General features: G+C 45.6%; 1 protein-coding gene across 1 annotated transcript; it reads right to left on the bottom strand.

The window, feature by feature from the left end:
• iqsec2b (IQ motif and Sec7 domain ArfGEF 2b) lies at positions 1 to 27,639 on the bottom strand. Its single transcript, XM_051949092.1, is given in 19 exon segments — positions 1 to 234; positions 237 to 287; positions 290 to 631; positions 634 to 1,303; positions 1,596 to 1,645; positions 1,864 to 2,058; positions 2,893 to 3,054; positions 3,149 to 3,248; positions 3,346 to 3,471; positions 3,563 to 3,702; positions 3,962 to 4,128; positions 4,224 to 4,352; positions 5,399 to 5,548; positions 5,664 to 5,815; positions 5,817 to 6,014; positions 6,016 to 6,720; positions 7,060 to 7,377; positions 7,941 to 8,229; positions 25,819 to 27,639. Coding segments are annotated over 19 exon segments (4,509 nt in total). The 5' UTR covers positions 26,274 to 27,639; the 3' UTR covers positions 1 to 124.
• Positions 27,640 to 27,831: the final 192 nt, after the last annotated feature.

The raw sequence follows: 27,831 nt of genomic DNA, 5'->3' as shown, positions 1-27,831 counted from the left end.
TTCCTCTTGTCACTAGCGCTGCTGCTGTTGCTCTCCGTCCTGGCAGATTTGGTGCGGGACCGAGTTCTGCCCACCTCCTCCAATCTGTCGTCTCCCCTGTGAACCCTGGAGCTCCACATCCTGTTCACACCACGGTACTTATCCGGTTGATAGGCTTGGATTTGGAGCTGCCCCCTGTACCTGTCGCTCCAGCCCCCGTCACCTGCGGCCCCTGCTGAGGCTGCCCGGGGTGCTGGGGGGGTGAGGGGAGAGAGGTGTAAGAGGGGTAAGGGGGGACGAAGGGGGGGTAAAGGGGAGTGTGGTGGGGGAGGGGGGATGGAAGAGAGAGGAGGGTACTGGGGCAGATACTGGCCGGCGGAGGCTGCGTGATGCGCATTGACGGACGCGGACGGCATGTTGTGGGGCAGCGTGCCGAATATGAAGTGTGTTTGGTGCGTGGAGTGGCTTCCCGGGTGCGGCGTGTGCACGTGTCCGGGGTGGGTTTGGGAGTGTGCGTGGGGGTGGGGGTGGGAGTGTGACAAGGTGAGTGGGGGCTTGGTACCAGGTCCGCCGCCCCCTCTGAGAGAGTGTAAGGGTTGCGCGTGGTAGAGGGCGAACTGTGGGTTCTGGGAATGTTGGGAGAGAGGAGAAAGGGGGGGGGACATCCCACCACCATGTTGGCGTAGCGACCCGGAAGCCCATGCTGGGAAAGCTGGGAGAGATGGGCCAGCTGCGGGTGTGGGGCGTGCGGCAGGCCAAGCGGAGGTCGACAGGGTAGTGGGCCTCTCTGCATAGTAAGAGGGGGCACCCCTTGCAAAGGAGGAGGGACAGTTTGGACGTGGTAGCGATGGTGATGGTAGTAAGGTGGCGGGGGCTGCACGGTGCCCGCGTGACAGTACTGTGCGTGTAGGGCCTGGAGTTTGGACGCACCCCCCTCCAGCTGGCAAAGAGATGAAGGGGAGTGAGGTGGGGGCCCTCCCGTAGTCGGTGGGGGGACAGGTGCGGGGTATGGTGGCCCCGGTGGAATAAGGGGCCCTGGTGGTTTGGCGCGTTTGCTGCCGAATAGGGAGCCCAGGAAGGAGCCGCTGTTGTTGGTGCTGCTCCCCACAGGGCCGCTCCCCGAACCTGCTCTCTCTACACTGCTGGAGACTCCCCCAACTCCTGTCCCAGCAGTGGTATGTTGCTGCCCCGGCCCACCCCCCACCCCCGTTCCGGGGCTCAGGATGGGGCGGTGAGGCCGGAAGTCTTCTGTTCCGTAGCAGCCAGGAAGCACACCTGGCATCGGGTAGCGCTGGTGAGGCTGTGGGCTGCTAATGATGGAGCCCTGGGAAGATATAGCATCATCAGGCTTTAGGAAAACTTCGGCAGCATATTCACTGATCTGCTCCCATCATCACGCACAAGAAGTATTTGTGAATGGAGGTGAAGTCATGCTTGGGCAAATACAAACACACCCAGCCATGCAAAAGTAGGAAACACCCACATGCATGTACACGCATAAACAATATAAATGCACACTGTACACACACTGAGCGTGCTCGGGAAGGTAATCGGTTAGGGGAAATGCAGGTCTATAGAAGGTTATAGTCAGAATTTAGTCTTACATAGAGACTTACTTCCATGGTACTGTCCAGAGAACCAACACTGTTCCTGCGACCACGTTTCCCTGCCACCCACCAGGAAGAATCAGGTTAGCAAAGAGTGAAAGATTGGAATGTTTCTTCAAATGTTTGCGAAGAAAAAAGATAAGAGCTGCATAAGCTGTGTCTGAATGTCAGTGAGAAAGACGAGCAGGATGTAGCAATAGAAACAGACCAGAATCATGCTCCCCAGTTCATCCCCGCTGACAGTAATGACCCCGTCTCTCTAGTGACGTTGTCTCACCTGTCTCCGATAGGTCCCTGAGAGATGAGCTGAGTGCTGTGCGTTTTAGACCTTCACCCACTGAGCAGTTGTCATCAAAACTTGTCCTTCCTATGGTCCCATTCACAACGTCACTCTTCACACCTATGCCACCTCCAACCACACCTCCAGTTAACAAGCTGGGTCGCATCACACCTTTCTGTTTCTCCAACTCCGCTGTAAATTAACACAGAGGACACAGGGGAGTGATAAATAAGAGGGAGATGTGGCATGAAGAAGAATCTGTCTCATCTACGGCTGTACTGGCAAACACTTCATCAACACTTTATTCTCTCATTAACAGAGCTATCATGCCACACATATGGGTCAGCCTGTGTCATATAGCACGGTGTTGCTCCACAATTTTGTTCAGAGTTTACTTGTTATTTGGGACCGAAAACTAAGTTCTTTAAAATATTTTGGCTACATACTGACAATTTTGATGAAGTTGAAGTTTCATATCAGGCATTTTTTGTATTTTTACCAACAACAAAACATCTGATCTTGGAAACTATGTATGGGGTTCATTATCTTCAAAAATATAGTGTGAAATTTAGTGGGGACACAGACAAAACTATTTCCAGCTACTGCTGATGGTTGGAAATAAAAAATGCATCCATATAAATACACTTCAAAGAACTTGCGGGGTCCCAATGCCACTCTTGTTTGAAAATGTACTTTTTTCCTTTTTCAATGACCAGTAGTTAAACATTTGGCCATTCTAACATTTGGCATAAACATTTGAAAAAAATTGTCTGAGTTGAAACCAAATTTAATGGCTGTGAAAGTTATATTTCTGGAAATAATGAACACTTACAATGGCTTCTCAGGTATGATGCTTTGTTCCACCTAAATGTTTTACAGGACGTTATTCAAGTATTATATACCAGCATTGGGTCCCCAATAACACATAGGTACAACAAACAAAAATTTAACTGACACGCACTGACCCCTATGCTTCTTAAAGCTACAGTACAGTTCAGAGGAATGGCCAGCAGATGGGGTACTTACACTCAACTCTGTATTTCTCCATCTCTTGCACTTCAGCAATGCTCTCCCTGAGGTCGCTAACAAAGCGGGTGCGGTCTTGCTGACTGGGTGCCATGAAGACGATAAGAACCTTCCTCTCCCCACCCAGGACTGGTGAGGTCAGCCGGATGCCATGAGGATAGTCTAGATGCAAACATGAAGGAATAAATACTCTTACTGACATGCACAGAGGATAAACAAGAAAAGTTGAAAGGTACAAAGGAAATTTGTTTCTTACATGAGTTCTGGAACATGTGCACTTGCATCTCAACCAAAGGGAAAGATTGTCTAAAACTGTAAGTCACTGCGGTTTTCTTCTTCTGGAAGATTTTGGTCACCTAATACACAACATAAATGAAATATATTTACAGGACCGTTACATGAAACAGACATCTTATTAGCCATATCTTGAAAAATACAGAATAAGAGTCTTACCACCAGCAGGTCATTAAAGAGGAAGACCTCCCGTTGGTGCACTCCTGTCCTCTGAGGTCTGTTGGGGTCTGGCACCTCATAGAGCTGGCAGCAACACACCAGTCTACGATGGGGAAGGGACAGCACCTATCGAGACAAACACGGCACAAATACATTAACAAACCTACCAGTAGTGCCAACAAAACACAGAGCTCCATATTCTATTGCAAAAGCTCACAGGCTTCTTGCCCACAATGACTCTCTCAACTGCCTGCACTTGGGACACATGGTCATCATTGGTCCGCAGCTCCCATTTCTGTATTCGCTGGTAGATACCAACCAGCAGATCCCTGGGTATGTCCTGACCGTTATCTACACCTAGGGTGGAACCAAAGAAAGGGAGGGTTTTAGGAAATAAGTTTAACTGAAAACATAGTTGCATAATGAAAATCTTACGTTGCATTCTACATCTGATAAAAAACATATAGAACCTCACAGCACACTACTAATAATTTAATGCATTCTATCTTCGACAACAATTAAAAGCCCCATTACAAACTGTAGGTGCATGCTGAAACTAATATGTGTTTAATAATGTCATGCAGCGAGAGTGTTTGTCTTTTCTGTTCAGCAGCACCTCTTAAATTCTTGATGAAATCCTCCAGTTTCATCTTCCTCTCAGCTTTGACGTTGGGACTGTACATGTCTGTGTTGAGGAGAATAATGGCGAAGGCCAAGATGAAGATGGTGTCGGGGTTCTGGAACTGCCGAACCAGGGTTGGATTGCACACACAATATCTCTGACTGAAGACAGAAACAACATGTTAAAACATTTCAATTCTGATACAGTAGCCAAAGCAGCTGAAATACATTTGTTCTGTTATCCATCACATACAAACCTGAACGCTTCTATCAGCCTCTCCACTTTTTGGGCTTCTCCCTGAACTTTAATTTGAGCCTGGAACTTCCTAAGAGCATCATCCAGGTCCATCCCTGAGAAGTCCATCTCATCCACTACACAGCTGAAACACACACATCAGAGGTCACAGTTGAAGGTGTTGTACTTCACACTGTGGAGACTCAGAAACATTCAGCCATCCATTACTGAATATCATGATTGTATGTCGGGAGATGAATCCACTCAAACTCAGCATGAAACATGAGTTGCAATATGGTGGGTACATATGCTGATACATGTTAGACTAACTAATCTTTTTTTTACTCAGAAATTACTTGTGTGAGGGTTGATCATAAAGTCCTGAGACTGTTGTTCAGCACAGTGTCACAGTCGCACTCATGCAACATGTGTGAGTAGTAACTTCCATGAGTCAGTCGCGTGACACCACACTGTTGGCAGCAAGACCTGTGTCATACACGTTTTTGTGTCCATTGGTAGGCCTGCATTTGCAATTTCTCCATGTAGGTGGCATTGCAAAGGCAGTTTTTACAGCAAAATAATCTGTAGTTTGCACAAGTAAACTAGTCGCATCAGGTCAGGAGTGAGCCGGGAGCATGGCCGTTGTTTTCTTCAACATCCATGTGGTTGTTCGTCAAGAATTAATCCCCCAAAGTTGGACTGTCAAGGCAGAGTTTTACTGTAACGTCCTGAGGTGTCTTGAGGGAGAACACTTGGTGCAAATGATCTGAGCTGTGGTGTGATGTCACATGAGCGATCCAAACAAGACGGTCACTGATCCCCACCAGTCCTTCTCTGAAACGTCCTCCTCTCCCCAAAAAGAAATTCAAGCTAAAGGATTGCTATTTTGACACAGATTCAGTACTCATCACAGAAGGTGCTTGAGATATTTACATAATAAGACTTCCGGGAGCATTGCAAATGTTGCAGGAGCGCTGGAAGTGGTGTATTGCTGCACAAGTAGGCTGCTTCAACAGGGACAGTGGCCAAAATGAAATTAGGTACAGCTATTCATTTTTATCGTAAGTCTCTTAACTCTGATTAACCCATTTAGATTATTTGGATCATTCTGATATGTTTTCCTGATATTCTCATCAACGTATTACAGCTGTTTGTCTCAAAAAAATCCATTCTGTCTATCAAATACTCACTCTAAAAACATCCTTGTTGAATTGTTTCTGTCGGTTTCCCAGAAACTCTCCAATCATCTGCCTGCTGAGGCCCTTTCTCTCCAGGATGAAGCGAGCAATCCCGACAGGAGTGTCTGACACAAAACCTCTCTCTATCAGGTACTTGGATCCCTTTCTCCTGGCTTCCTAAAGTCAAAGAAACAAGAACTTTGTCACTAAAGTTTTACTAGTTATGTGATCACCATGAATATAGTTATTTACAGATAGTTGTGCATATTAGTAGTACAGCTTACTTGTTGAAGAGATTGAGACCAATGCGATACTGGCGTCTCTGCACGACATCGCTGTTAAAGGGTGGAGAGTCCCAGCTATGGCGGCTCTCTCTCTGGTAGGTCTGCTTGCCCAGAGGAGGCAGAGGTTCCCGCAGGCTGTCCTGAGATGAGGAAGCCTGAGCTGCAGTTGACTGTTTCATTGGAGTTGGTGGTGGAGTTGAGTGAATCGTTGTCTCCATCGGAGCAGCACGGCTGCTCCAGACCACCAGGAGGCAGAGCTGTAGAGGAGGAGGAGGACAGAGGGGTGGTGGGAGGCTGCTGTGGGGAGGAGGAGGATGAAGGTGTGTCTGGGTACTGATGGTGGTGGATGGGGGTGGTGGTGGTGGTGGTGGTGAGCTGCAACCTGGTGTGGGATATGTGTAGGTATGGGTCTACCAGGGGCCCGGGTCTGACCCTGGGCTGCTGCTGTGGAGGAGGTGCGGGTGCCGGTGTTGGGGGAGTGTTTGAGGGTTCCCTGAGGGGAGCCTGCACCTACACCAGGCTCCTGCTCATAGACCAGCTGCCTGCTCAGAGAGCCGCGGTCGGAACGGTCACTCATGTCCACTGAGCTGTCGCTGGGCGGCTCAATAGTGAGGAGAGGCAGATGTGCGCCCCTGAGACGATAGTCCCTGCACTCCGTACATGGGGTGCTGCGGCGACTGTTACTGCTGCCGCCTCCCTCAGTGTCCCTGCTGTCCTCACGACCTCCAACACCACCGCCGGGGCCCCAGTACTCTGTATCTGTGCTGCTGGGTGCCCGGTCAAGGGACAGCGGGGAGGATGGCATGCCATCATCCATGTAAAGGGTGACATCACTGTAGGAGGTGGCCGTACTGTCACCGTGCATACTGAGTCCTCCTCCTGGACCCCTGCCTCTTTCTCCCAAACCTCTCTGGGAGGAGGGGTTGCTGCTGCTGCTCCACACACACTCTCCAAAGTCTTCGCTCATCCCTCCTCCTTCCCTGCTGCCCTCCTGGGAGTCATCGCGACCTGCGCGGCAGGTAAGGGCATCATCTATGGAGTCAGCCAAGGACTTGACCTAGAGCAAGCACAGAGGAGTTATTATTATAGCATAGTCTTACACAACCAAAATAGACAAATGAGATGGTTGAACAAATATAGTAGTTCAGAGCATAAGCTGACACATATCTAAGGTTAAAGAGATCAGATAGGGAGCTTAGTTTCCTTTATCCACTGTTTGATGACTCTGGTTTGGTTAGGTTTTGCGTTTTTGTTTATTAAGTTCATTTTCTTTGCTTTGTTTTCTCTCTATACAGACTTGATGTTCTTATGTTATACAGAGTTATGTCACATAGTATAAAATGAACTTGATACCTTTTAAAGTTCAGCATACAAAGACAACTCACAACAGTGTTACCTGTTTGGAGAAGGAGTCCTCCAGGTGGGTGTAGTCTCCTGTGCGGTCTGGGTCAGGTGAGTGAGGAGGCCCTATGGCCACGCTGTGGGTGAAGTTGGTCTGTGTCTGGGCCTGCTGCTGAGGCTGTCGCTCATCAAAAGAATACTGAAGTCTCATGTTGGACAGGATGATGCGGCGTGTCATGCGACTCTCTGAAGCGGAGCTTCTGAGGCGCTCAAAGTTCTTGTTCATGCGATACTGTCTGAAGGCCGTCTGAATGGTCCTCGCTGCTCTACGACTTACAAAGGAGCCTCCGTACTTTCTCTCCAACATTTCAACCTTGCAGAAAAAAACAGGGTGAAACACAGATTCATTGTTGGGATGTTTTGCACCTATGATGCCCTGCTAAAACAGAATTTATCATCTCCACAGTGCTTGTATTCCAAATCGCATGCTTTTTCATTCTACTTCAGTATGTACTACATCTGTCCTCACAAAGTAAGTACTTTTCATGCAGTATGCTTACAACTGACACATAATACCTTGTCATAATAATGTGCCTTAAACTTTAGCTGTTACAGTCTACAGTGTGAAATGAGCTACCATCTGTCTATGTGTCTGCAGCTAAGCTTGCTTATACTTGTGGCAGTGGAACATATGTGACATAACTTTGCAGAGGACATGCTGCAAAATCTGGCCACGTGTAGGACATCCTGGTTTTTCTTACATACTACATTTCACCTACAATGTATTGGGAAGTACTACATTTTTTTCTGGCAAAGTAACAAGTATGGCAAAGCACCCAGTGTTTAGTAGTCCTAATGACTTCTAGGAAACTCCAACAAGAACACAAATATTTGCAACCCAAATCCTCTGACTAACGGTACTGTCAGCACTGATACCTTCTTATCCTGCAGATCTGTTGAGAGTTCATAACTATCTGAAAGGGCTTTGCATCTCTTGTTCTCCTCTTCCTCTTGCTTGCGGAGGGCCAAACTTGCAGGTTGGTGGCGTGTTCGCAGTGCCCAGGCCAAGCTGGTTGAGCTGGCAGCCACACATGAAGGGCCCCTGGAACCGGAGGGAGCGCTGCTGCTGTCACTGTAGCGTTCAGAGCCGCGAAGGTAAGGCGCCTGGCTGAAAGAGCTGTCTTTGTGGGTGCCCGTCTCAGGACACTGGGATTCCCCTTCCACACTACAGAAGAAAAAGAGCAGAAACTATTACAATGAGTCATAAGCAGCTTGACAAGATATTACACCAAAGTGCTAAGTGCAAAATAGAGACTGAATGAATGATTGAGTAACTTCAGGGAATCATGCAGAATTGTACGTAAGAACTTCCTAATAAGGACTTACATGTAGAGTTTAGAGCGGTGTGGAACTAACCATCTCTTCCTGGAACTCATAGTGAAGTTATATCACTAGTAATTTTCTTATTGTTTCAAGCAGTACCAGTGCTGATACCTGACAACAATTACTGTCTACAAAGTAAATTGATAATCCAACAAGACAGGCATTTCTTTCCTCTTTCTCCTTCCTTTAAAGAGTCCAGAGGATTGGTTAATATACTACCAAGTTTTCCCAAGCCTACTAGTCTTTATGCACTGCTGTGCTCTCCTTGCCTGACAAATGCAACAGTGGTTAAACATTTCGCCAAGTCATCAAACACAAAAACACACTCCTTTCCTGCCACATACCAGTAACACCAGTAACTGACAGGAAAGACCAGGTTGTTGAGCTACCGGCAGGTGTAAAACAGTCACCAGCAGCTCACTATAAAATATACTGAAAGAATGCATGCGATGTACATAACCTCCCGGCTTCACTTTCACTCAATCCACACATTACTTAGTTGAGATCGTATGCATCCTATTTGCAGCCAGCACAGCAATGATCACAAAACTGATCAGAAATCAAGTCCACAATTCCTCCAGTGTCCTCTCAGGCAGTCCCAGTGTGTTTGGGAGAACAACTACAGAAACATGTTCCTGCCTACATTTCCTCCTTGTGTTAGCCGCACCTCCTTCTCTCATTTGTGTTCTGTCCCACAAGGCAGCGAGTGTCGCAGGGGTCAGGGATGTGTGGGAGCATTACATTCAGCACACCAGACTTTGCTTGTGGGGTTTCTACTTTTTACAGAGTTTAGGCTCTGTATCACACATTAAATTCAGACAATAAAAAGAAAGGACACAAATGGCGTCCTGTATAGTTTTGGCTTTGAGTGGGTGATCCAGCATCCTCCTCCCTCCCTCCTTGAGCTTTCACTGTTCCATTGGATTGCAGAGATTTCCTGTGTTCGTGTTTTGTTTGTAAAAAACAGAACAAGACGGAAAAGCCTTCTTAGGGAACAAGGGAAGTATTTTAATTTGTTGCCGTTCTGATCTTGTAAGTGATACTGCTGAAATGCAAACACCACAGTCAGTTCTTATACGGAGACTCAGAGTCTTTGTGGGGAAAACACAATGCAGGGTCTTTAGACAGGACATCCTGTGCCTTCAAGCAGCACATGACCTGGCTAAATTATTGTCTGACAACAACACTGGGGACAACTCCATTAAGTTGCATAACATGAGAGTCATGCAAAAGACCCAATGCTGACATCTACAGGAAAACACATATCACCACAGTTAGTAGCAAACCTACACATTTACATTATTTGCAAGGAATTTCACCAACATTAACTGTGCCTTGTTTCCATTTTTGAGCAAATCAATGTGGAGCAACAAGTTGCCGTGTACAACTCCATCTCCTGTTGAAAATGTTTTCTTTTCTCTGCTGCATCATTTATCATTCCTCCTCCTCTGCTCCTTAAATAGAGAAACCGAGAAGAGGGAGGGGGTTGCTTGGTGACGGTTGCTGTGGGACCTTTGTGGGCGGTGAGGCAGTTGTTAGGATGAGAAGCGTAGTTGCCATGACAATGTATTGACTGTTATCACCAATACGGTGGGTGTTGAAGAGGCTCCACAGGTTGTGAATGACAGTCTACATAATACCTGCCTTGTTATGAAAACAGCTAAAACAACATAATATATTTGTGATTCATGCAAATGCTGTAAAAGTCACAGAAACAGACACCTGAATTAATCATTTTTCATTTTTAATAGTTATTGACATATGGTCTCGAATACGGAACAGATTGTGAGAATAGAAATTTCGGTTTAACTCAGACTTGGCTTCAAACGGCTCCTTTTAAGGACTGGAAACCAGCTACATGAGCGCCTCTGCAGAGTGCCAACAGGTAGACACAGGCAGGGAATCAGCCTCACTGTAATTTCCTGCTATGCACATCAGCAGCAGCAGATGGTATTTTCATTCAACTGAGTCACAGACACCTAAAATACTCACTGGAAAGCAACTTTAGGGAGCAACAAGCTTGGTTTCATACATTTGTCTGTAAATATTCATAACTGATCCCTGGATTTTAGCTCTAAATCCGTGTAAACTTCATCTGTTCACATCTCATAAAGAAGGAAAATGTAAATACAACCCTATAGCAACTCTCAATTAAGACTATGTGGATTATGTGACATATATCAACAGTTTTTTTTTTCCATCGCCACAGTATATTCGGAGCAAAAGTGCAAATATCACAGATTTGAATAACCCCTTTCATGCTGAAATACCTATTAAACCTACAATTTCAGTCAGAAAGAGCTCTGTAACTGCCGTGCCAAAATGAACAGCATTGTTCTATGTGGATAAGAATTTTGAAACTTAATAAGTCCTCCTTTCCCCGTCAGCAGGCCAGAGTGAGATTTGCAAGCAAAAACTTTTTACTTCCACCTAATCAAAACTGTAAATTAGAGAGTAAATAACAGCCTCATAAAGCTGTGTAGGTAAACACTGACGTTCTCAGCTGCAGCTTTACCAAGTTTCATGCAACAGAAATGGAGCTACATCCATTTTATTCTTTTTAATGCTGAGTAGCATCGACAGCTTGCTTCTGCGTGGAACCGACACCTTCAGGGTGGAAGAGGTTCAACGACTAGACTCTCATTTAGTGTTCCCCGCAGTAGGAGCCAGGTAGCAATATGTATGGTGAGGATGACATTCGAGTAAAAAAGTTTGTTGTATAAAACATGAGTGTGTTCATATCGCAGCTGGCATCTGTATCTCATTATTTATGTAAGAAAGCCTGTATTCCCGTTACAGTACCAGAGAGAGGCTTTCTCTCCAGAGGCTCTTTCGTAAAGACCAGTCCGGGATTTCGCCACCTCCAAGCATTTAATTGGAGCTGAAACAGATGGTCGGAATCTAATAAACAAGAAAGTGATCACAGATAGATGATAAAAGAGCAGAAAGTGACGAGAGCTGCGATAAAAGATGCTCAAAAGGTGAATGGAGGCATGCGCTCTCACCGGCCTGCTGTCCCTCTATCATATAATATTGATGTGCTGATGGTGTGTATATATATGTGTGTGTGAGAGCGGCAGTAGGTCTGACAGTGGCATTGAACCCGCAGCAGGACGTGGAGGCTGACAGATTAACCGCTCTACTGCCTGCCACAGAGATGCCAATAATTGCATCGATCTGTCTGTTTCCTTGTTTCCACCTCAGAGTTGACAGCGTGTAGTTATCTCATATCCTCCTAATCTCTTCATCTACAGCCGCTGTGTAAATTTCTCTATTTGTTTTACTATATATAACTCCAATATGAACTACGGATGATTTAAAAAAAAGCGCAGAAAAGGCCTTGAGCAAGATCCCAATTAATTACTTCTGTTGATGTGCGATGTGATAATATTTGCCGTTCATTTCAGGGCTTAAAGAGACGAGAAACCCAGTGAAATTAATCTACTTCCAGAAAACCGTCTGCATTCTCTTTGTCAAATGAGATGCTATTCTTTCAAAACGGGCAAACTGGAAGGAAACAGTCACATCATTCATGGGTCAAATGGGAGCATTCCTCCTCCGCCAACACTCTATTCACTTCGCCGCCTCGAGCTGCAGGCTTCTCATCACTCACATATACACTGTTCACTTCTTTAATGTGACCAGACCCTCCAAGTTCGAGGCTCAAACAGGCTGTGTGGTTGTGACAGCAGAGGATATGAAACTACAAAAGGCAGTGACTTGAAGGATGAAAGCCCTCAGCCACGGTGCTGTCTGCAGGGCCACAGATGCAGCTGGAAATCTGGCAGCATTTTGTAAACTCATCTGATAATCTCTGGCGCTGAAGCAAGAAAGAATGGATAGATAAGTGTTGTATCCGCAGAGTGAGAGGCAAAGTCATGTAAACCTTCGCTGGAACTTTCTTACTTTACTGCTAGTTTGTATTTGAAGCAGTTTTTGACATTATTCTCAACGATGAACTTGACATTTCCAGTTTAGTTAGAGCTGATTTGGCCTCTACAGAGCTGCAATTTTGTTTGGAAAAATTTTGTTAACAGGCAATCAAACAGAAATAACCTTTATAGAAGTGTCTTAAATACTCAGAGTCCTTCTCAAACAGCATTTAGGTTATGTTTATATGCTTTTTTTTTTTGTTGCACTTCTTCAAGAGTAACACCCATGACAGTGTGGCAGATTGTCTAGATCTTTAAAGGTATGTGATCTGTCATCTGAACGGCATGTACGCTCTGTCACACAGGTACCTGCCAGGAGCCCATTTATCACCCTTCTCCTCAAATCATGTCTTTTCCTGTAAAAACACACTGAAAATAGCCCCGCATTCAGTATCGGTTTGTTTCGCTGTCAGTCTGCGATGATTAAGTTACACTCACCTACACACACACACACACACTGACTGTGATCTACTGTACAAACCATATGTCATATGCACAACACCACTGCAGCGTAGGCCACCACACAAACGCACCAGTGTAACGAGGAAAGTCATCCCTCGCTGGTGCCAGACTAAATGCTCCTTTGTGACAGTTTTAACAAGTGAAGGAAAAGTGAAAAAGCTGAGTTCTTACCATGCTGCTACTGTCACAGAAAAGGTCCCATGCTAAGTGGAGCAGCGCAACAACAAACACACACCCTCCCTCTCCCTCTCCCTCTCTCTCACTTCTTCAGACGCACACTTTCACATTCAGTCTTGCTCGTCCTGCAAAGCCGTACAGGCTGCATTCTTGACAGTCTTTTGACAGAGCTGAACTTCTCTCACCCTGCCCAGCTGCTCCCCTCCGCCCTCCCTGCGCCGGATCACTGACATAGGCACAGTCACTTTTATTACACAACTGCAAACCAAACAAAAACACGTCACAGCAACACATTTAGCAGGAACAGACAAAGAGACACGTAGAAGAAGTGCACTCGTTTATTCAGAAAAATAGGGAAGGATAAATGAAAAATAGATATTTTTATCTGGATACATCTTATTTTGACTGCAGGTGGAAGACACGGGGAGTAAATAATGATGAGGATGGATAAAAGTGTTTAACAGGAACAGTTAAATTAATTGCTAAATGCATGAAAATACCATTTATTTAGAATCTTCTGCATATATTACAGTATTATTTACTCTAAATATATATCGGTGGTCGAGAAGTTCAGATTTCCTGAGAGACACCATCTGTGAGTGTTTTCATTATTTGACCACCAATGAAAGACTGTAGAAGTTCTGCAAAATGACACAAGTCTTGGCTAAAAACTAATTTTCCTCCCAAGTTGGATCAAACTACAGCAAAAAAAGAGGCCAGCAACAATAATCCTGTGTCTACCTGGGGATGATGCCAACCGCACAATCAATATATCACTGAGAACAGCATTTCTACAACTACATTTTACTGGTAGGCTGTGTGCTTGAGGTGGAGACGAGTGACGTGGTTGATGTGTACGAGCAACATTCCAGCAGCAACACAGAGCAATTATAGCAACTTCATCTTCACACATTTTGAAAAGAAAGAAATAAAGTGCCTTCAGGAATTTACAATTTTGGGAGCTGTAAATCTTTATTTTGTCAGATTATTAACGCAACAAGACTTTAAGATTATGAATAAAGATGATGTAACAGGCATGAGGCTATTTATTAGATGGAACAATAAAATGCACATGTTAAATAAACTGCATACATTTAATATTTTTACGTTATATAGGGTAGCTTCTCTGGGCATAGAAGTATATGGCAATCTGCACAGATAAACAGAAACTACTGCGCACATCTAAAATGGCATGACTCAACTAGTGGATCCAAGAAAAGCATGAAAGCGACAGTAATGGGCAAACGATGGTGATGTGTTCTGACAGCTTGATATGGCTGCAAGTATAGAAATAAATAGCAAAGAATACCGAAGGAACACAACATTGAGAAACCCCTAAAGTGAAAATTAGCACACAAACCATATGTTACATGAATAAATCAATAAAAGCACACGTACAATAAATACTGCAAGTGGCATGCATTTCTATATTTTAGCTGCTGCGTGTAGCAAGGCTGCATATTTTTTGGTACACAGTGAGGTCTCAGTTTTGTCTTTTTTTTTTGGCAGCATAAACTGTGATGGCCTTTTCACAAGTAAATTGTGCGAGTTAGTCGTCGTGAAGCCGGTTGCACCTCGGCTCAGCGAGAGGAGGGGCTGCTGCAACCCGAGGCAGAGCAACAGAACTGATGGGCACCCTCATCCTCACCTTCCTCTCTTGGAAAAGCAAAGTCAAAACACAGAACGACACACAGAGACGGAAGACAGGACAGAGAGAAAAAAAAAAGCAGAAAGAGGAGGACAGAGAATGAGAAGCAGCACGAGACACAGAAAAAGCAGAGAAAGCAGCAAAGCAAACAGGTGGCAGCCGGGAAACAGCTAGAGTGGGTGGCATTTTAAGTTGAAACAGGGACATAAAAGGCATGGTTATTAAAAGTGATGTGTTCTATATGCCTGTGTGTGCATGTCACAGCTGCCATTAGGTGGCAGTGTTGCCGCATCATGCGCAGATGTGTTCGAGAACAGCATCGGTTGAGGGATAAATGAGAGAAGGAGAGAAAAGAGGGTGAGAATTCACCAGGTTCACTTGTGACTCAGTCCACCTCAGTCCCAAAGCTTATTGAAGATGACTGCCGCTTCCTCTCGCTCTCTTTTTGAGGAGCTGTGTGTGTGTGTGTGCGTGTGTTTTTTGTTTCCAAGCCGGCCTAGCTCCAGCTATTACTCACACCTGGGAGTGGTAGGAGACTGAAGCACAGGCTTTTAAGAGGAGAGGATGGAGGGGGGATGCAGGAAGTAAAGCAGGAAAACAAGCAGTCAAGGATGAAATGTAAAAGAAGGTGACGGTGACAGGTGCACGATTCACTGTGTGACGGAAAGATCTGGAGGCTGGCTTTGGGTTGACTTACAGAGGCTCTTTGTGGGGTCGAAGGGGGTTTCTGAACTTGCTGTACTCACTGTAATCAGGCCCCCTTACCTGTCCTCCTGCTGTAATCTTTGGTCAGTGGAGGGGCAGCAGTACTGATGGAGACTGACGAAGCTGTGAACAGTCAGACTGTTGGGGAACAGAGCAGCGGAGACAGCGCTGCTCGCCGCCGTAGGAGTGGAGGGAGCCGAGATGGGCTGCCCCGAGACAGACGGAGGCCGGACACTGACAGGACCAGAGAAGGACGATACAGAAACACAGAGAAACATGGAGAAAGCAGAGAAACACAGACACATACAGTCAGCACCAAAGCAGAGACAGACAAAGAAAGAGAAAGCATCTGAAGCTGCACATTGATAGCGACAAATCATGGCGCCGATATGGTAATACAAAGAATGACACATTTGACAGGAGAAAAGAGATGCAGATGTGCAACACTTTGTACAGACTCTGACAGCAGCAAGGCGACTAGACACACACCCTCACACACAGAGCAGGTTTTTGCTGAAAATCCTGACACAGTGATTACAGGTGGTTTAAATAGTAACATGAAGACATAAAGGTCTAAAAATCTCCCAGCTACAGTTGTTAAATAAGATCTTTTTTTGTTCGCGGAACTCCAACCACTCTCATGGATTATATAAAGCCCTAAACTGGTCTATAGCGGAGTTCTTTGCTGGATCATCCTCTATGAAAATGGGAAACCACTTTCTGTAATGCATGCAAAAGTGCACATAAAACACAAAAGCCTCTCTGCTGCCCCTCCACCCTGGCAGGAATTATAGATGTTCCATCTGCAGATTGTGAACGAGCAGCTGAAGAGTGTGCAGTGGTTGAGATTAGCATGTAAATGGCTGGTTTCTCACTGGGGCCAGCTGCTGTGAAGGACATGCAGTCCCTGTATTTTAGCATGGAAACACTCTCAGAGAGGCGTAGAGAGGGAGACACAAATGCAACACAGTGAGCGAGAAGGAAAATAGTGCAACACTTAAAGCACTTCACTCGACTTTAGCGGCTTGTTTTAATGGAACAGAATTTTAACTTCTTAAACAATGAGTGCAACAAAGAAAGTGGATTTAAATAGAAGCTAGAAACAATCTTGTTTAACTCTCTGTAACCCAAATCCAGGTTTGATAGACACGTTACATTTAAAAAAAAAAGAAAGTAAATAAATAAAAGTTCACAATTTATTCAAGCCAACTGTAAAACTGTAAAAACAAAAAAATGATTTTCAACTTTCCAACACTCCTTGAACTAATCATGTGTGCATGCCAATCCATCTGGAAACTTAGTCACAGGATTAAAAATGTGATATTTCATCACTTTTTTAAAAACACGCGTCATTTAAAAATTGATCAAAAATAAAACATTTTCTTACACCACATTCTGTAAAAAAGAAAAAAGTCTGGACTTCTTGGTGCAGCCGCGAAGCCAATAGTGACTCAGCTGTGAGCAACAGTCACTTGACAAAAATTCAGGGACTGTTTGGCTGAACTGGGTTGAACTGCAGGCTGTGCTCACACAGAGCAGAGAAAAGACAAGCATGGAAACAAATTCAAAATGCAAGCAGTAAAGTATCTCTAGTGTGTAGAGTTGCCTTTTATTCCAATTTTGGTAGCATCTGTGGGCACTTGTTGATTCCAAGTTTTTAAAATTTTTACCAAGTAATTTTTTTGATGATTTATGCCACGATATAATATTGTAATATACTCAAGTGAAAAATGAGCCAACAGTGACAGGAGCAAAAAATGCCCAGAAATTTAGATTCATTAGGATTTAGAGAGTTGATGGTTAAGAGTTAAATAACACTGTATATTTTTCACACTGTCAAACCGGACCAACAATTAATTGATCATAATAACACGTATTTTATGTGTGTTTTTTCTGAAAAAAGCTTATTCGTCCTTGTTTTCCAGGCATCACCAGAACCACCACAAACACAACTGTGAGGCAAATCATAGCATTGAGTGACGTGTTCCTTGATTACTATAAACCCACATACAGCCTGCAGCTGCTGTAAATACTCACTAACACACCAACTCCACTGCTGAAAATAGTCCACAGCAAATGTAGTGTTTACTTCTGTTTGAGTAGCTTTTAGAGTTCCCCGCTGTTTCAGTAAATTACTTAGCCTTTATTAAAATAATATTCTGAAAAAATGTGAAAACGTGAAAGGAGTTGAGCACATCATGATGAACCTACAGAGAACTATTACCCACATCTGCAGCTCCCCGTGGCTCTATGATTTTGGTGAAAGCAGCCAGCTTTTCTCAGGAATTAGTCCAGATCGAAAGCAGAGTTAAAACAGAGTGAATACTGGATTGGCATTCAGCAGATGGCAGAAACTCTAAATGAATGATGTCATTACTCCAAATAACCCAATGTTTAACAACAAGCTCATCATATAAGCTTAAAGCAGGGGTGTCAAACATGCGGCCCACGGGCCAAAACCGGCCCTCCAGAGCATCCAATCCGGCCCTCAAAGTGTAAAAATTACAGAGAAGACATTAACTTCAGATTGTAAATTAGTAAGACTATACATTTAAAATAATTTCTAGTACGTGACAAGTTGTTTTGATCATAAAGTAAAATAGTAGATTGCTCATTGTTTTTTGTCATTTTGTGTCTCATTTTTGCTAGATTTTGTCTTGTTGTTTTTTTTGTCTGACTTTGGTCGTTTGTCTCATGTTTTGTCGTTTTCTGTTTTTTAGAGTTTCCTTTTGGTCTTGCTTTTGTTTTTTGTCTTATTTTTGTCAGTTTGTGTCTCATTCATTGTTTTGCGTATCGCTTGTGTAATTTGTCTACTTTTTTGTCATTTTGTGTCTCGCTTTTGATATTTGTCCATTTCTGCCACTATAACTTTTTTGTCTCATTTTTTGTCCTTCTGTGTGTCGTTTGTCATATTGCGTCTCATTTTTGCAATATTTAGTCTTTTCTTGTCTTTCGTTTTTCTAACTTTTGTCCTATTGATCATAAAGTAAAATACTATGTCATTCAGTCCCAGACACCAGTGACTAAATGTTGTATTCCTTTGTGGACACTCTGTGATCTGGAAGTTCTAATATGTTAAACTGAGGGCGTAATATTGCTGAAATTGAACTTATTTTTCTTAAGAAATGTCAGGTTGTTCATGATGTTTTATAGAAAGATAATTCCTTAAATGAGAACATTTTCAGAATGTACTTTTTTTGCACTAAAACAAATTAAATATTTGGCATTGTGGTTATTTATAGGGTATTATGCTGTGATTTTACTGGTGCGGCCCACTTCAGATCAAATTGAGCTGAATGTGGCCCCTGAGCTAGCATAAATTTGACATCCCTGGCTTAAAGGGCAATGATACGTCAGCGTTGTGTTGACTACTTGTTTTCAAACTAGGCCAAAAAGGATTCTGTTGGAAACAATGGGCTTGGACCTGAGAGACATGGGGTTAGTTGACAATGACGTAAGAAGAAAATATAGAATATGAACAATCTCATCTTTTAATCCTATGGATGACATCAAATTAAAGCTAGCTGGTATTTGACAGGATTTCAGTTTGACTTTTTAATGTTGGTCAAAGAAGACAAAAGTCAGCAGAGAGTGTTAAAAATTAGTGTTTCAGGATATAATCATGTAGGTGAAGCACACGTTGCTTAGTGCAGATGATAGAAAAGTTTCATTAACGTGAGAATAAACTGTCAGAGGTAATTTAGTCAAACAGCAGACTTGTTCATTCCTGTTTTAAATACCACACAGAGGCTACGAGTCACCCTTTTTATGAGACAGATGCTTTATTGCTGAACATTCAGGCAATACGTGACCTATGTCCTGTTAATTTGTTCCTATTAGGTCTCTGTAAAGTGAAGAAGCGAAATACTCGAAACGAACAAACCCGATGACCTGTTCGGCACTGGATGAAGATGTGGAAAGAGGAAGAGGTGTCGTTATGTAAGCCTGAGCCACGCTTGTACTCACTGTGTGGTCCTGCACTGCCAAGATTTGTGTTTTACCAGAACTAAGTGATGGTTCCCGTTAGAGCGTCCCCAGTGAGACGAGTGTTGACAGCCTCATCTACAACCTGATTCCTGCTTCAGGAGCAGTTACACCTGATTCCCCGAGTGCCACAAAAACACACACAAACACACACACGATGCCCCAGTCGCATTCCTCCTCCTTCTTCTTCTACTCCTCCATAGAAAAACAAAACACACACTCTACCCACACATAATCCTGAATGCATACATCTCTCATTCTGTTATTAGCAGGCCTGCACAGGATAACAAGATGTGAGAGCGACATGGAGATATGAATCAACATCAGCGCAGGTTAGGAGAGGGATTAGTGAAAACAAAGAGGACACAGCAAGTACAGGCTTTAAAGAGAAAGTGGTACATTGGGTGAATGTGTGAGGTGGCGTGTATTTAAAGCAGGGAGTTGACAGAGGCTGGAGGCAGGAGGAAGAGTGGGAGGAGAGAGAGAGAGAGCTGCATGAGAGTGGGAGAGGTAGAACACAGAGGAGGGCAAAGGGTGAGAGTAATCAAGAGAGGAGGACTGGAGGTAAGAAGGACGAAGGGGATGATGTGGAAACACAGAGTGGAGTGATGCCGCTTGCTGCTGGAATCAGTGTTTCCTCGAACCTGTGCAGCGGCTCGGGGGCGTCAGCGTGTAGGTGATTGTCTATGTATAGTCAAGCGAGGAGAGTGGGAGGCTCACATGCAGCGAATCGCAGAGAGACGCTGGGCTGCACTGGTGTGGCAGGTTCTTACGGATGCTTCATAAAGCAAGACTGCGCTCAGAGAGCACTACCATTTGCATCCACATGGCATTTTTTATTTATCTTTTGGGCGGGGGGCTATAATCTGCCCGTCCAATTCAAGCATAATGGTATGAGCCACTCCAAACTGTGCTTTGGCTGTGGTTTTTATTTTCACCATTGTCTACGACATAAAGCGTGGGGGAGCGCACTGCGTCATCCCACCTCCAGCGTGTGACCCGCCTGACTCCTGCTGACAAACAGGGATGTTTGATAACCACACACGCTGCGTCGTAGCCTAAAGTTAAGAGTGCGTTATACCCCCACCACCACCACCACCATCACCATCTCCCCCCTTCCACCAAGCTTCTTCCACAACCAACCCCTCCCGGTTTTCCACTGCGAGCTTGAGTCTCCTGCTGCTTGGCAACAGTGCGGACTGCCTGTGTGGGCGTTTGGCGTTGAGTGCCAGGCGAAAGCACTGACAAGGAGGGGCACAGTTACAGTTACGATTCAAACACGCACACCAGGCACCTGCTGTACCCTGTGAGGCTGTGCGCACATGTGTGTGTGCCGCTGCATCACCGTGGTGTGTGTGTCAGTTTGATTTTAACTGGGAATGATTCACCCAAATGGAGAACAATTAGACTTCGTTTGAATGTGACGTGGGAGTCACAGAAGGAGTAATTCAAGGAAATGATATCCCTGCAAACCACCACAGGGATATTCTGCAAAGCTTGGAACAGATCTCGGTCATAAAGCATGACTAATGGTTTGCAGGTGGCACCCAGAGAAGGCACATCCCAACTTTTTCGGTTACGGAGAAACCTGTAACCAGAAGATGTACACGATGTTGCGGTGCTCATCTGTCTTCAGTATGTTTCCTTCATCCCCATCAGGCTGTCATTCAATCCTTGCTTCTGTCTTTCACCCTGCTCCTGCTCCCACTCCTACCCTCTCTTCACTTCTCTCCATCTCCCTCTATTCTGTGTCTCTCGCCCACAGAGTTCTTCACAGAAGAGCTCACAGCGTTCCCACGGTAACCGGTCTCCCTATTCTGCTTCACAGAACGTGCGCATGAGTGTTTGACAAACATCCCGCCTCGAAAAGTGCCACTTATCTGCGTTTGAACGGGAAAGACAATGAACAAAGTCATAGTAACAGCTGGGAAAACACTTGGGAAGTGCGCCAGAGTTAAGCAAACACTGACCAAACCGAGTCCTGTTTGAGCGGCGGAGGGGGAAGCGACGATGTGAACGACTCATGATACTAATGCCAGGAGGTGTTGGGGAGAGATGATGATTCGCTTGCCAGTGGTGTTTAACCCACTGATGGCTGGACAGCGGCTTAGCCCTAACGACAAAGCAAGACCTCTAATCTCCGCGCTAATTTACCAGAGCTTCTGTTAAGATGTGGGAATCTGCAAACAGCTACTGTTTAACACAAAGCTGCTTCTAGCCAGGCCGGGGGGCAAAGGGAGGTGGGTGTGACGGGATCAGGATGTAGGTAAGGGGAGCAGGGGAGAGGGAGGGAGGCGATGCAGGCAGAAATGCAATTTTGCAACTATCTTGAGGACAGCTTCACGGTTTCCACAGCAACTATACTGTATCTCCCACTCCGAGAACATTTCGCTCACTGTGGAAAGCTTTACATCACAGCTATTCACTCGTCTCCACCAAACCATTTCAAGAGCGTCCGGTTTGATGATATATGCAGATAGGCGGTGAATGAAAGTGGGTAAGTATGAATGACAGGAGCAAGGTCGGGAGTCTAGCAGTGGAACAATACACAGCCAGAAACTCTTAAGTTTAACATAGTGTAGATGGAAAAACTGAACAATATGAACCGTCTGTCCGTCTGCTGAGGTGACAGCTTCTGTTTCTGTTAGTTCATCTATTTTTAGCCGTATTTTTACAGTGTATGCAGGGTGGAAACTGCTCAAAAGGACTTTTTCACTATTGAAGCAGCAAATCACACCGCAACACCACTGAATCCATCCACCTTTATATGCAACATGCATGCTAATAAAAAATATAAACTGGATGAATGAGGTATAAAATCTGTAGTGCTTCTTTGTGCTGAAACTGAACATCCGCACAGAGAGAGAGCTAAGGTCGCTGGTCAGTTTATTCTGGAGGAGCTCACTTTCTGCCAGGCTAGTAATATTTAGAAATAAGTGCCTTCGTGAATCCTGAGTAATGTATGTCTAAATATAAATGAGCAGGGGTATGATTTTTCACTTGCACGCACTGCATGAAGCCACGAACACTCACTGCACTCAGAAATGGCAAGTAGAAGGCAAAAAAACACCACCCACATACAGTTGCCTCCCACACACACGCACACATCCATCATTTAAATTTACGTCAAGCTAAACTGCATCGCACCAATCGTTAGCACCGTTGTGATATTTTCATTATTGGCGAAATTAAACAGTGTTTAATCCATAACTGAGAGAAACATAAACATGTGATTGGGGTTCTTGAGAAGCCGGCCGCTGCTCGAGTCCTTCTAGAAACACATGACAAACCCAGAGAGACTCGATTACCTCCCATCACATCACACAGCGTGTTCGGAGCAGGTCAGCACAGGCTCAGCTGAGCTTACCCACACATTCGCCTGAGGGGCCAGTTCATCTCTCTGAGTTGTACCAGGCAGTGCTATCTTAGCTGTGAGCGATTGTGCGGTGTGAAAATGCGAGAAATTACTGCGTATTATGAGCCCGTTATTAGCGTCAAGAAAGGAACATTCAATCAGGAACAATGACTGTGCTTCAGTTAAATGCGGGAGAAAAGAGAGGAGAGGGAGAAGAAAAAAGCGGGTGAGCTCAGAGGGGGGAAGAGAAAGAGAATAGCACAAAAGTAATTTCTGCAGCTTCTCTGAGTCATATCTGCAGCAGTGGGAAACAGAAACAGCGAGGGGGAGAGAGAGAGAGAGAGAGAGAGAGAGAGAGTGAGTGTATGTACGTGGGTATGTGAGAGAGAGAAACGAAAGGGTGAGGTGAGGGAGGGTGAGGGAGGGTGAGGGAGACGAGGTGGAGTGGGGGGGGGCATAAAGGACAAGGAACGGGGGTTATGTGGAGCAGAGCTGCACGGAAATTAGCAAAATTGAGCTCCTTGTGAACAAAAAAGCCCATTAATGTTGGATGTCAGTGTGAGAGAGCGGAGCCTTTGGCCTTGGTGCCCTGCGTGGAGAGCAGAGAGGGATGGAGGGATGACGGTACAGAAGCACCTTCACAGGCCTCTGTGGAGCTTCTGAATGCTCCCGCTGTGAAAGAGTGAAGAAAGATAGCACTGATCCCTATATTTTTTCTTCTTTTTTTCTTTCGTATTATATAATAACACTGTTCCGGGTATCAGCACCACTGGGGATGTCGCTGAGACCTCAGCTGCCCCTGCTGCTCATCTGTGAGCTGTACGTGCACAGATGCATGCACGAAGCACTTAATGACACCCATGTACGGCTCATGTAGCCACAGTGTCACATTAGTGTATAATAATGGACATCCCAGGTGAGATCCTGCAGCACACACTTGCCAAAAAAGAAAAAAAAGAAAGGACACATATATGCACAGCAGTAATTGTCACCCCTGGGCTAGTGGTAATTATACTCTGGTCGCATTAATTAATCTCCCATGCACTCTGTCTACCTTCCTCCTCCTTTCTCGCATGTTTTGGACCTTCACACCAGCACATGCATTATCTAAAAACACATTCTCACATACAAAATGCACTCGCATGACCTCTCCCAAAATAACAACAACAAAAAAGAGAGAGAAACATCTGCCACACTCACAGCGAGCTGTGGCAATGCCCTCAACCCTGCTGTTTCTTGGAGGAGGGACTTGACATCAAATATCTGCTCACCCCAAGGCTTCCGACTCGCATTGTTCACACTGCCATTAACAGCAGGAGAGGGTAGCATTTGGGACAGCTGTTTACAGCGCGCCGCTGGGAGTACGGAGTGGAGAGCAACTTTGTTTTGATGCGGCTCCTGCACGCATGGTTAATAAAATGGGTCCGGGTTCTTCTTCTGCTGCTTCTTTGTCTGAAATCAAAAATTGTGGGTTATGTGAGCCGCAGAGAGCACAGGGCAGAGATGAGGATTCCTGCTGGAGGAACAAAAACTAATTGGACAAAAACAAAAGGCAGCTCTCTGAGCCTTCTCTTGCCCATACTCCCCTCTCCCATCTCTCCCCCTCCCTCCCTCACACACCCTGTTGACAGATGGTGAATCAGTGTGTGTGTTCCACCTTTTCTCTTTTAGACTGAGGCACGCTGAGTAAGGTCGCTCAGTCACTTTCCTCCCCTTGTCATCTTTTTCCCTCTCCCATCTCTTCCTTCTGTCTCTTCCCCTGATCTGAGACATATGTAGAGCGTCACGGCACCGACGATGAAGAAATTCCTGTTTGCATCTGATCCATTATCAGAGAAGGGAGTATTTGCCGCTGACCTGAGCTAATAGGCCAGTTTGGAGTTGGGCTGAGTCACAGCCAGACAGGGACAATATGGCTCTGCTGTGCGGGTGACTCTTTATTAAATGTGACACTTCATATGATGCGCTTGTCTGAGCCTGCATTCAAAGTCAGCTACAACGGCTACAGGCAATTAACAAGGGAAGATCAGCAAGAATCTACATCTGCAATTCATCCTTTGCATTTAACACCCACATAAATAACTAATATGTGCTTCCGCGTAATGACTAAGTCTCCCCCAGGGATGAGGAGAGGGGGCCAGAGAGGCAAACAGCGCAGGAAAAGACGAGCCTGATCGATAAGGGATTTGGTGGAGTCTGAATCAGTCATTGATGAGAGGACTGGGACCATAAGTAAACAAAGAGTGAGCGAAATCCAGTAATAACCGCTGAGATGATTGTGTGTCGAGAAATACATATGCACATGAACCAATGGCTTCTGTTACCGAGACTGCAACAATTTATTTCGCTGTGCACTTTTTTTTCACATGAATTGCTGCCTACTCACAAAGCTTAATGCTTCAAGAACAAAAGCCGACTCAATCCGTGTGTGTGCGTGTGTGTGTGTGTGTGTGTGTGTGTATGTGTGTGTGTCTGTCTGTGTGTGTGCATGCATGGTTAAGTAAGAGCGAGGACAGATGCACTTGCTGTTTGCCAACGCTGTGTTTGCAGTACTCTAACTTCAGGTCAGCCTTGAGTTTGGGGGGAAATATTAAAAAAAAAAGCAACACAACAAAAAACAACTCTCTCCTCCAACCAGCACACAGATCAGATCAGAGTGAAGAAAAAGAAGAAAAAGGAGAGGCACTCTTAGAACAAACAGTGGGCGGACTTTCATACAGAAGGGCTTCTGGTCCAAAAAGTTCAGATGATCATTAGAAAGACACCATAAGCCTCCTGCCTGGACTCCTCAGAATACTACCATGCGACTCCTACACACCATTAGACTGAGATCATTACCGGAGTCGTACTCTCTGCAGGCTAAATTACACACAGCGTGATGGAGCTGACACCTCGAGCACCTATCAGTCTACTCATAATCCTCCAGCACTTTGCAGATTTCCTCCTGGTGGTGCATTAAAATATCACTTCTAAGGTTTAGCCCCATTACTGCCAGGATTATCTCCCATGACTAGAAAGGCTATTTCCTCTAACAGCCTGTCATTATGGTGGGTTTAGCATATGAATGTTCTGTCGCACGCTAATGTTACGCACACTGTGGTCAATTTCGAGCCACTTGGACGAGATCACAGACTTGGTTTGACTCGTGGGTGTCAGAGGTGGACTTACTTTCTGCGTAAGGTGGAACTGGTGTTGGTGTCTTGGCTGTCGGTGCGTTCGAGTCGATCCGTCGTGGAGGAACCGCAGGAGAGGCCTCGGGTCAGCCTGGTGTGGGTTCTCCTCTCCCTGCTGGGCCCAGGAGTCGGGGCAGCGGGTCCGGCTGCCACCTGAGACGTCGAGGGGCTTCCATTCCCGCCACCTCCAGCACCGCCGCCGTGATGGATGGGCAGGGACAGGGGCTGGCTGTGGTTGTGGTTTTGCTCGGGGGTGTCCGCTCCAGGGGTGCGTGGGCTGCGCTCCTGCCTCAGGTCCTGGTTCTCCTGGCTGACCCGGTCCAGCTGGCCCTCCAGCTCCTCAATGCGCCGCCGCTGCGTCTCCAGGAGCTTGGCCTGGCTCTCAATGATGTTGTTGAGCTCCAGGAGGTACTCCACGGCCCGGTTGGGGCTCTCTGGGCTGGTCTCCATGGTGGGAGCCCTTCCTTGATGGGGTGACGACCCACCGCCAGCCGCAGTTTCGACCCCGCAGGGGCCGAGATCCACCCCCCCACCAGCCCTGATGAGTTGGGGGGGAGGGAGGGACCGAGGAAGGCTCTGGTGAAGGTTAACTTATGGGCTTTGGATGTTCAGAAACAGAAAGTCACAGAGATTAGGAGGTGGAGAATTTCAGGGAGACTACATATCCCCAAATCTGAGGGCAAAAATCAGCATTATAGCATCTTAGTGGCTATGAAAGAACGATGCACATCAAAGAAGAGAGTTCAAAGCTCAGAAAGAAGCTGGTGAATGCCGGATTTCCTGCAGTCATTTTGAAATCAGCACAGAGCAGTTCAGGAGTTGAGAGCTTCATGATTAATGTTAATTTCATGAGAAAACTGCTTAAAAACAGGCTGAGGTTGGAAGGGGAGGCAGTCACAGAGGTTAGTGGTATCCAAGTGAGGCTTTCAAACAGCTTGAATAAACTCAACCTGGTGGTTTGCTGTGCAATAAAAATACAGCAAAATAAATGAGTTTATCCACAGACCTGTGACATGCTCTGATCATTAACTTTACCAGCTCTGGTATCAGCTTTCACTTTCAAAAATAAAACGCAAAAGTTCAACCTGTCGACATGAAGGGGAAGGGGGAGGGTGGGGGTGACGGGGGAGGGGGGGGGATGCTCGTGTTAGGATCTACCACTAATTATCAGGCGTTGTCAATCATTACATAACACAGAAAATTCTGCTCCTTCCCACGTTGAATATCCCCGCAGTCCATCATCGTCGCTTTCAACCCATGGTTTGATGTGTCTTCACGGCGCAGAAAGTAAGCACAGCTGCCTCTCCAAGTTCATTCTCCAAGTCCAAATCGTCCCCTCTGGTCCGCCAAAACTACATCCCGCTGTGAGAAATTCAGACTACATCCCAAACTGTGCGTCTCTGTGCGGTTTCATCCGAGAATAAAGCAGAGCTTAACCTCCACGTCGCGCCTTCATCGGCTCTGGTTTCCGAGATTAAAAACTTGGCAGCTCTTGAGGAACCTGCAACTATCCTGTATTCTGTGACTGTCCTAAAGTCTCCACAGGCTGTGACAAACCTTTGAACTGTACTTTGGTGTTTTTGCAGCCTTGGCGCGGCTCCGTTTCGGTCTAACCGAGCAGGGAGGCTCCTCTCACACTTGTCGGACTTTGGCTCGGTTCGGCTCGGTAATCCATGCGGGCTGAGAGGAGGGTCTCCGGTCAGGTGGCGCACAAACAGAAGAGGTTTTGCTCCTTTGCGCGTCTGAACTGCAGCGATGCGTGCGGCTCTTCCTGCGGAGCGCAACACCGTCAAGTGTGCAAGAACGACGAGTAACATCCGCACGTGGGTTTTCAAAATAAAAGACTAACTGTTGAACGTCCTACAGAGTTGAGTACAGGCCACCAAAAAATGCATTAGTAGGAAAATATCCACGTGAATAAATGAAAACTCAAATCGCAAATTAATTAATATGTGGCATTGATGTTATTTTGCCAAGAATACAAGCAGCCCGAACTTCCAAGACACCT

Source organism: Acanthochromis polyacanthus, chromosome 6 (genome assembly GCF_021347895.1).
Source record: "Acanthochromis polyacanthus isolate Apoly-LR-REF ecotype Palm Island chromosome 6, KAUST_Apoly_ChrSc, whole genome shotgun sequence".
Taxonomy (NCBI): domain Eukaryota; kingdom Metazoa; phylum Chordata; class Actinopteri; family Pomacentridae; genus Acanthochromis; species Acanthochromis polyacanthus.
The sequence above is the reverse complement of the archived record's forward strand: the minus strand, read 5'-3'. Positions and strand labels throughout refer to the sequence as shown.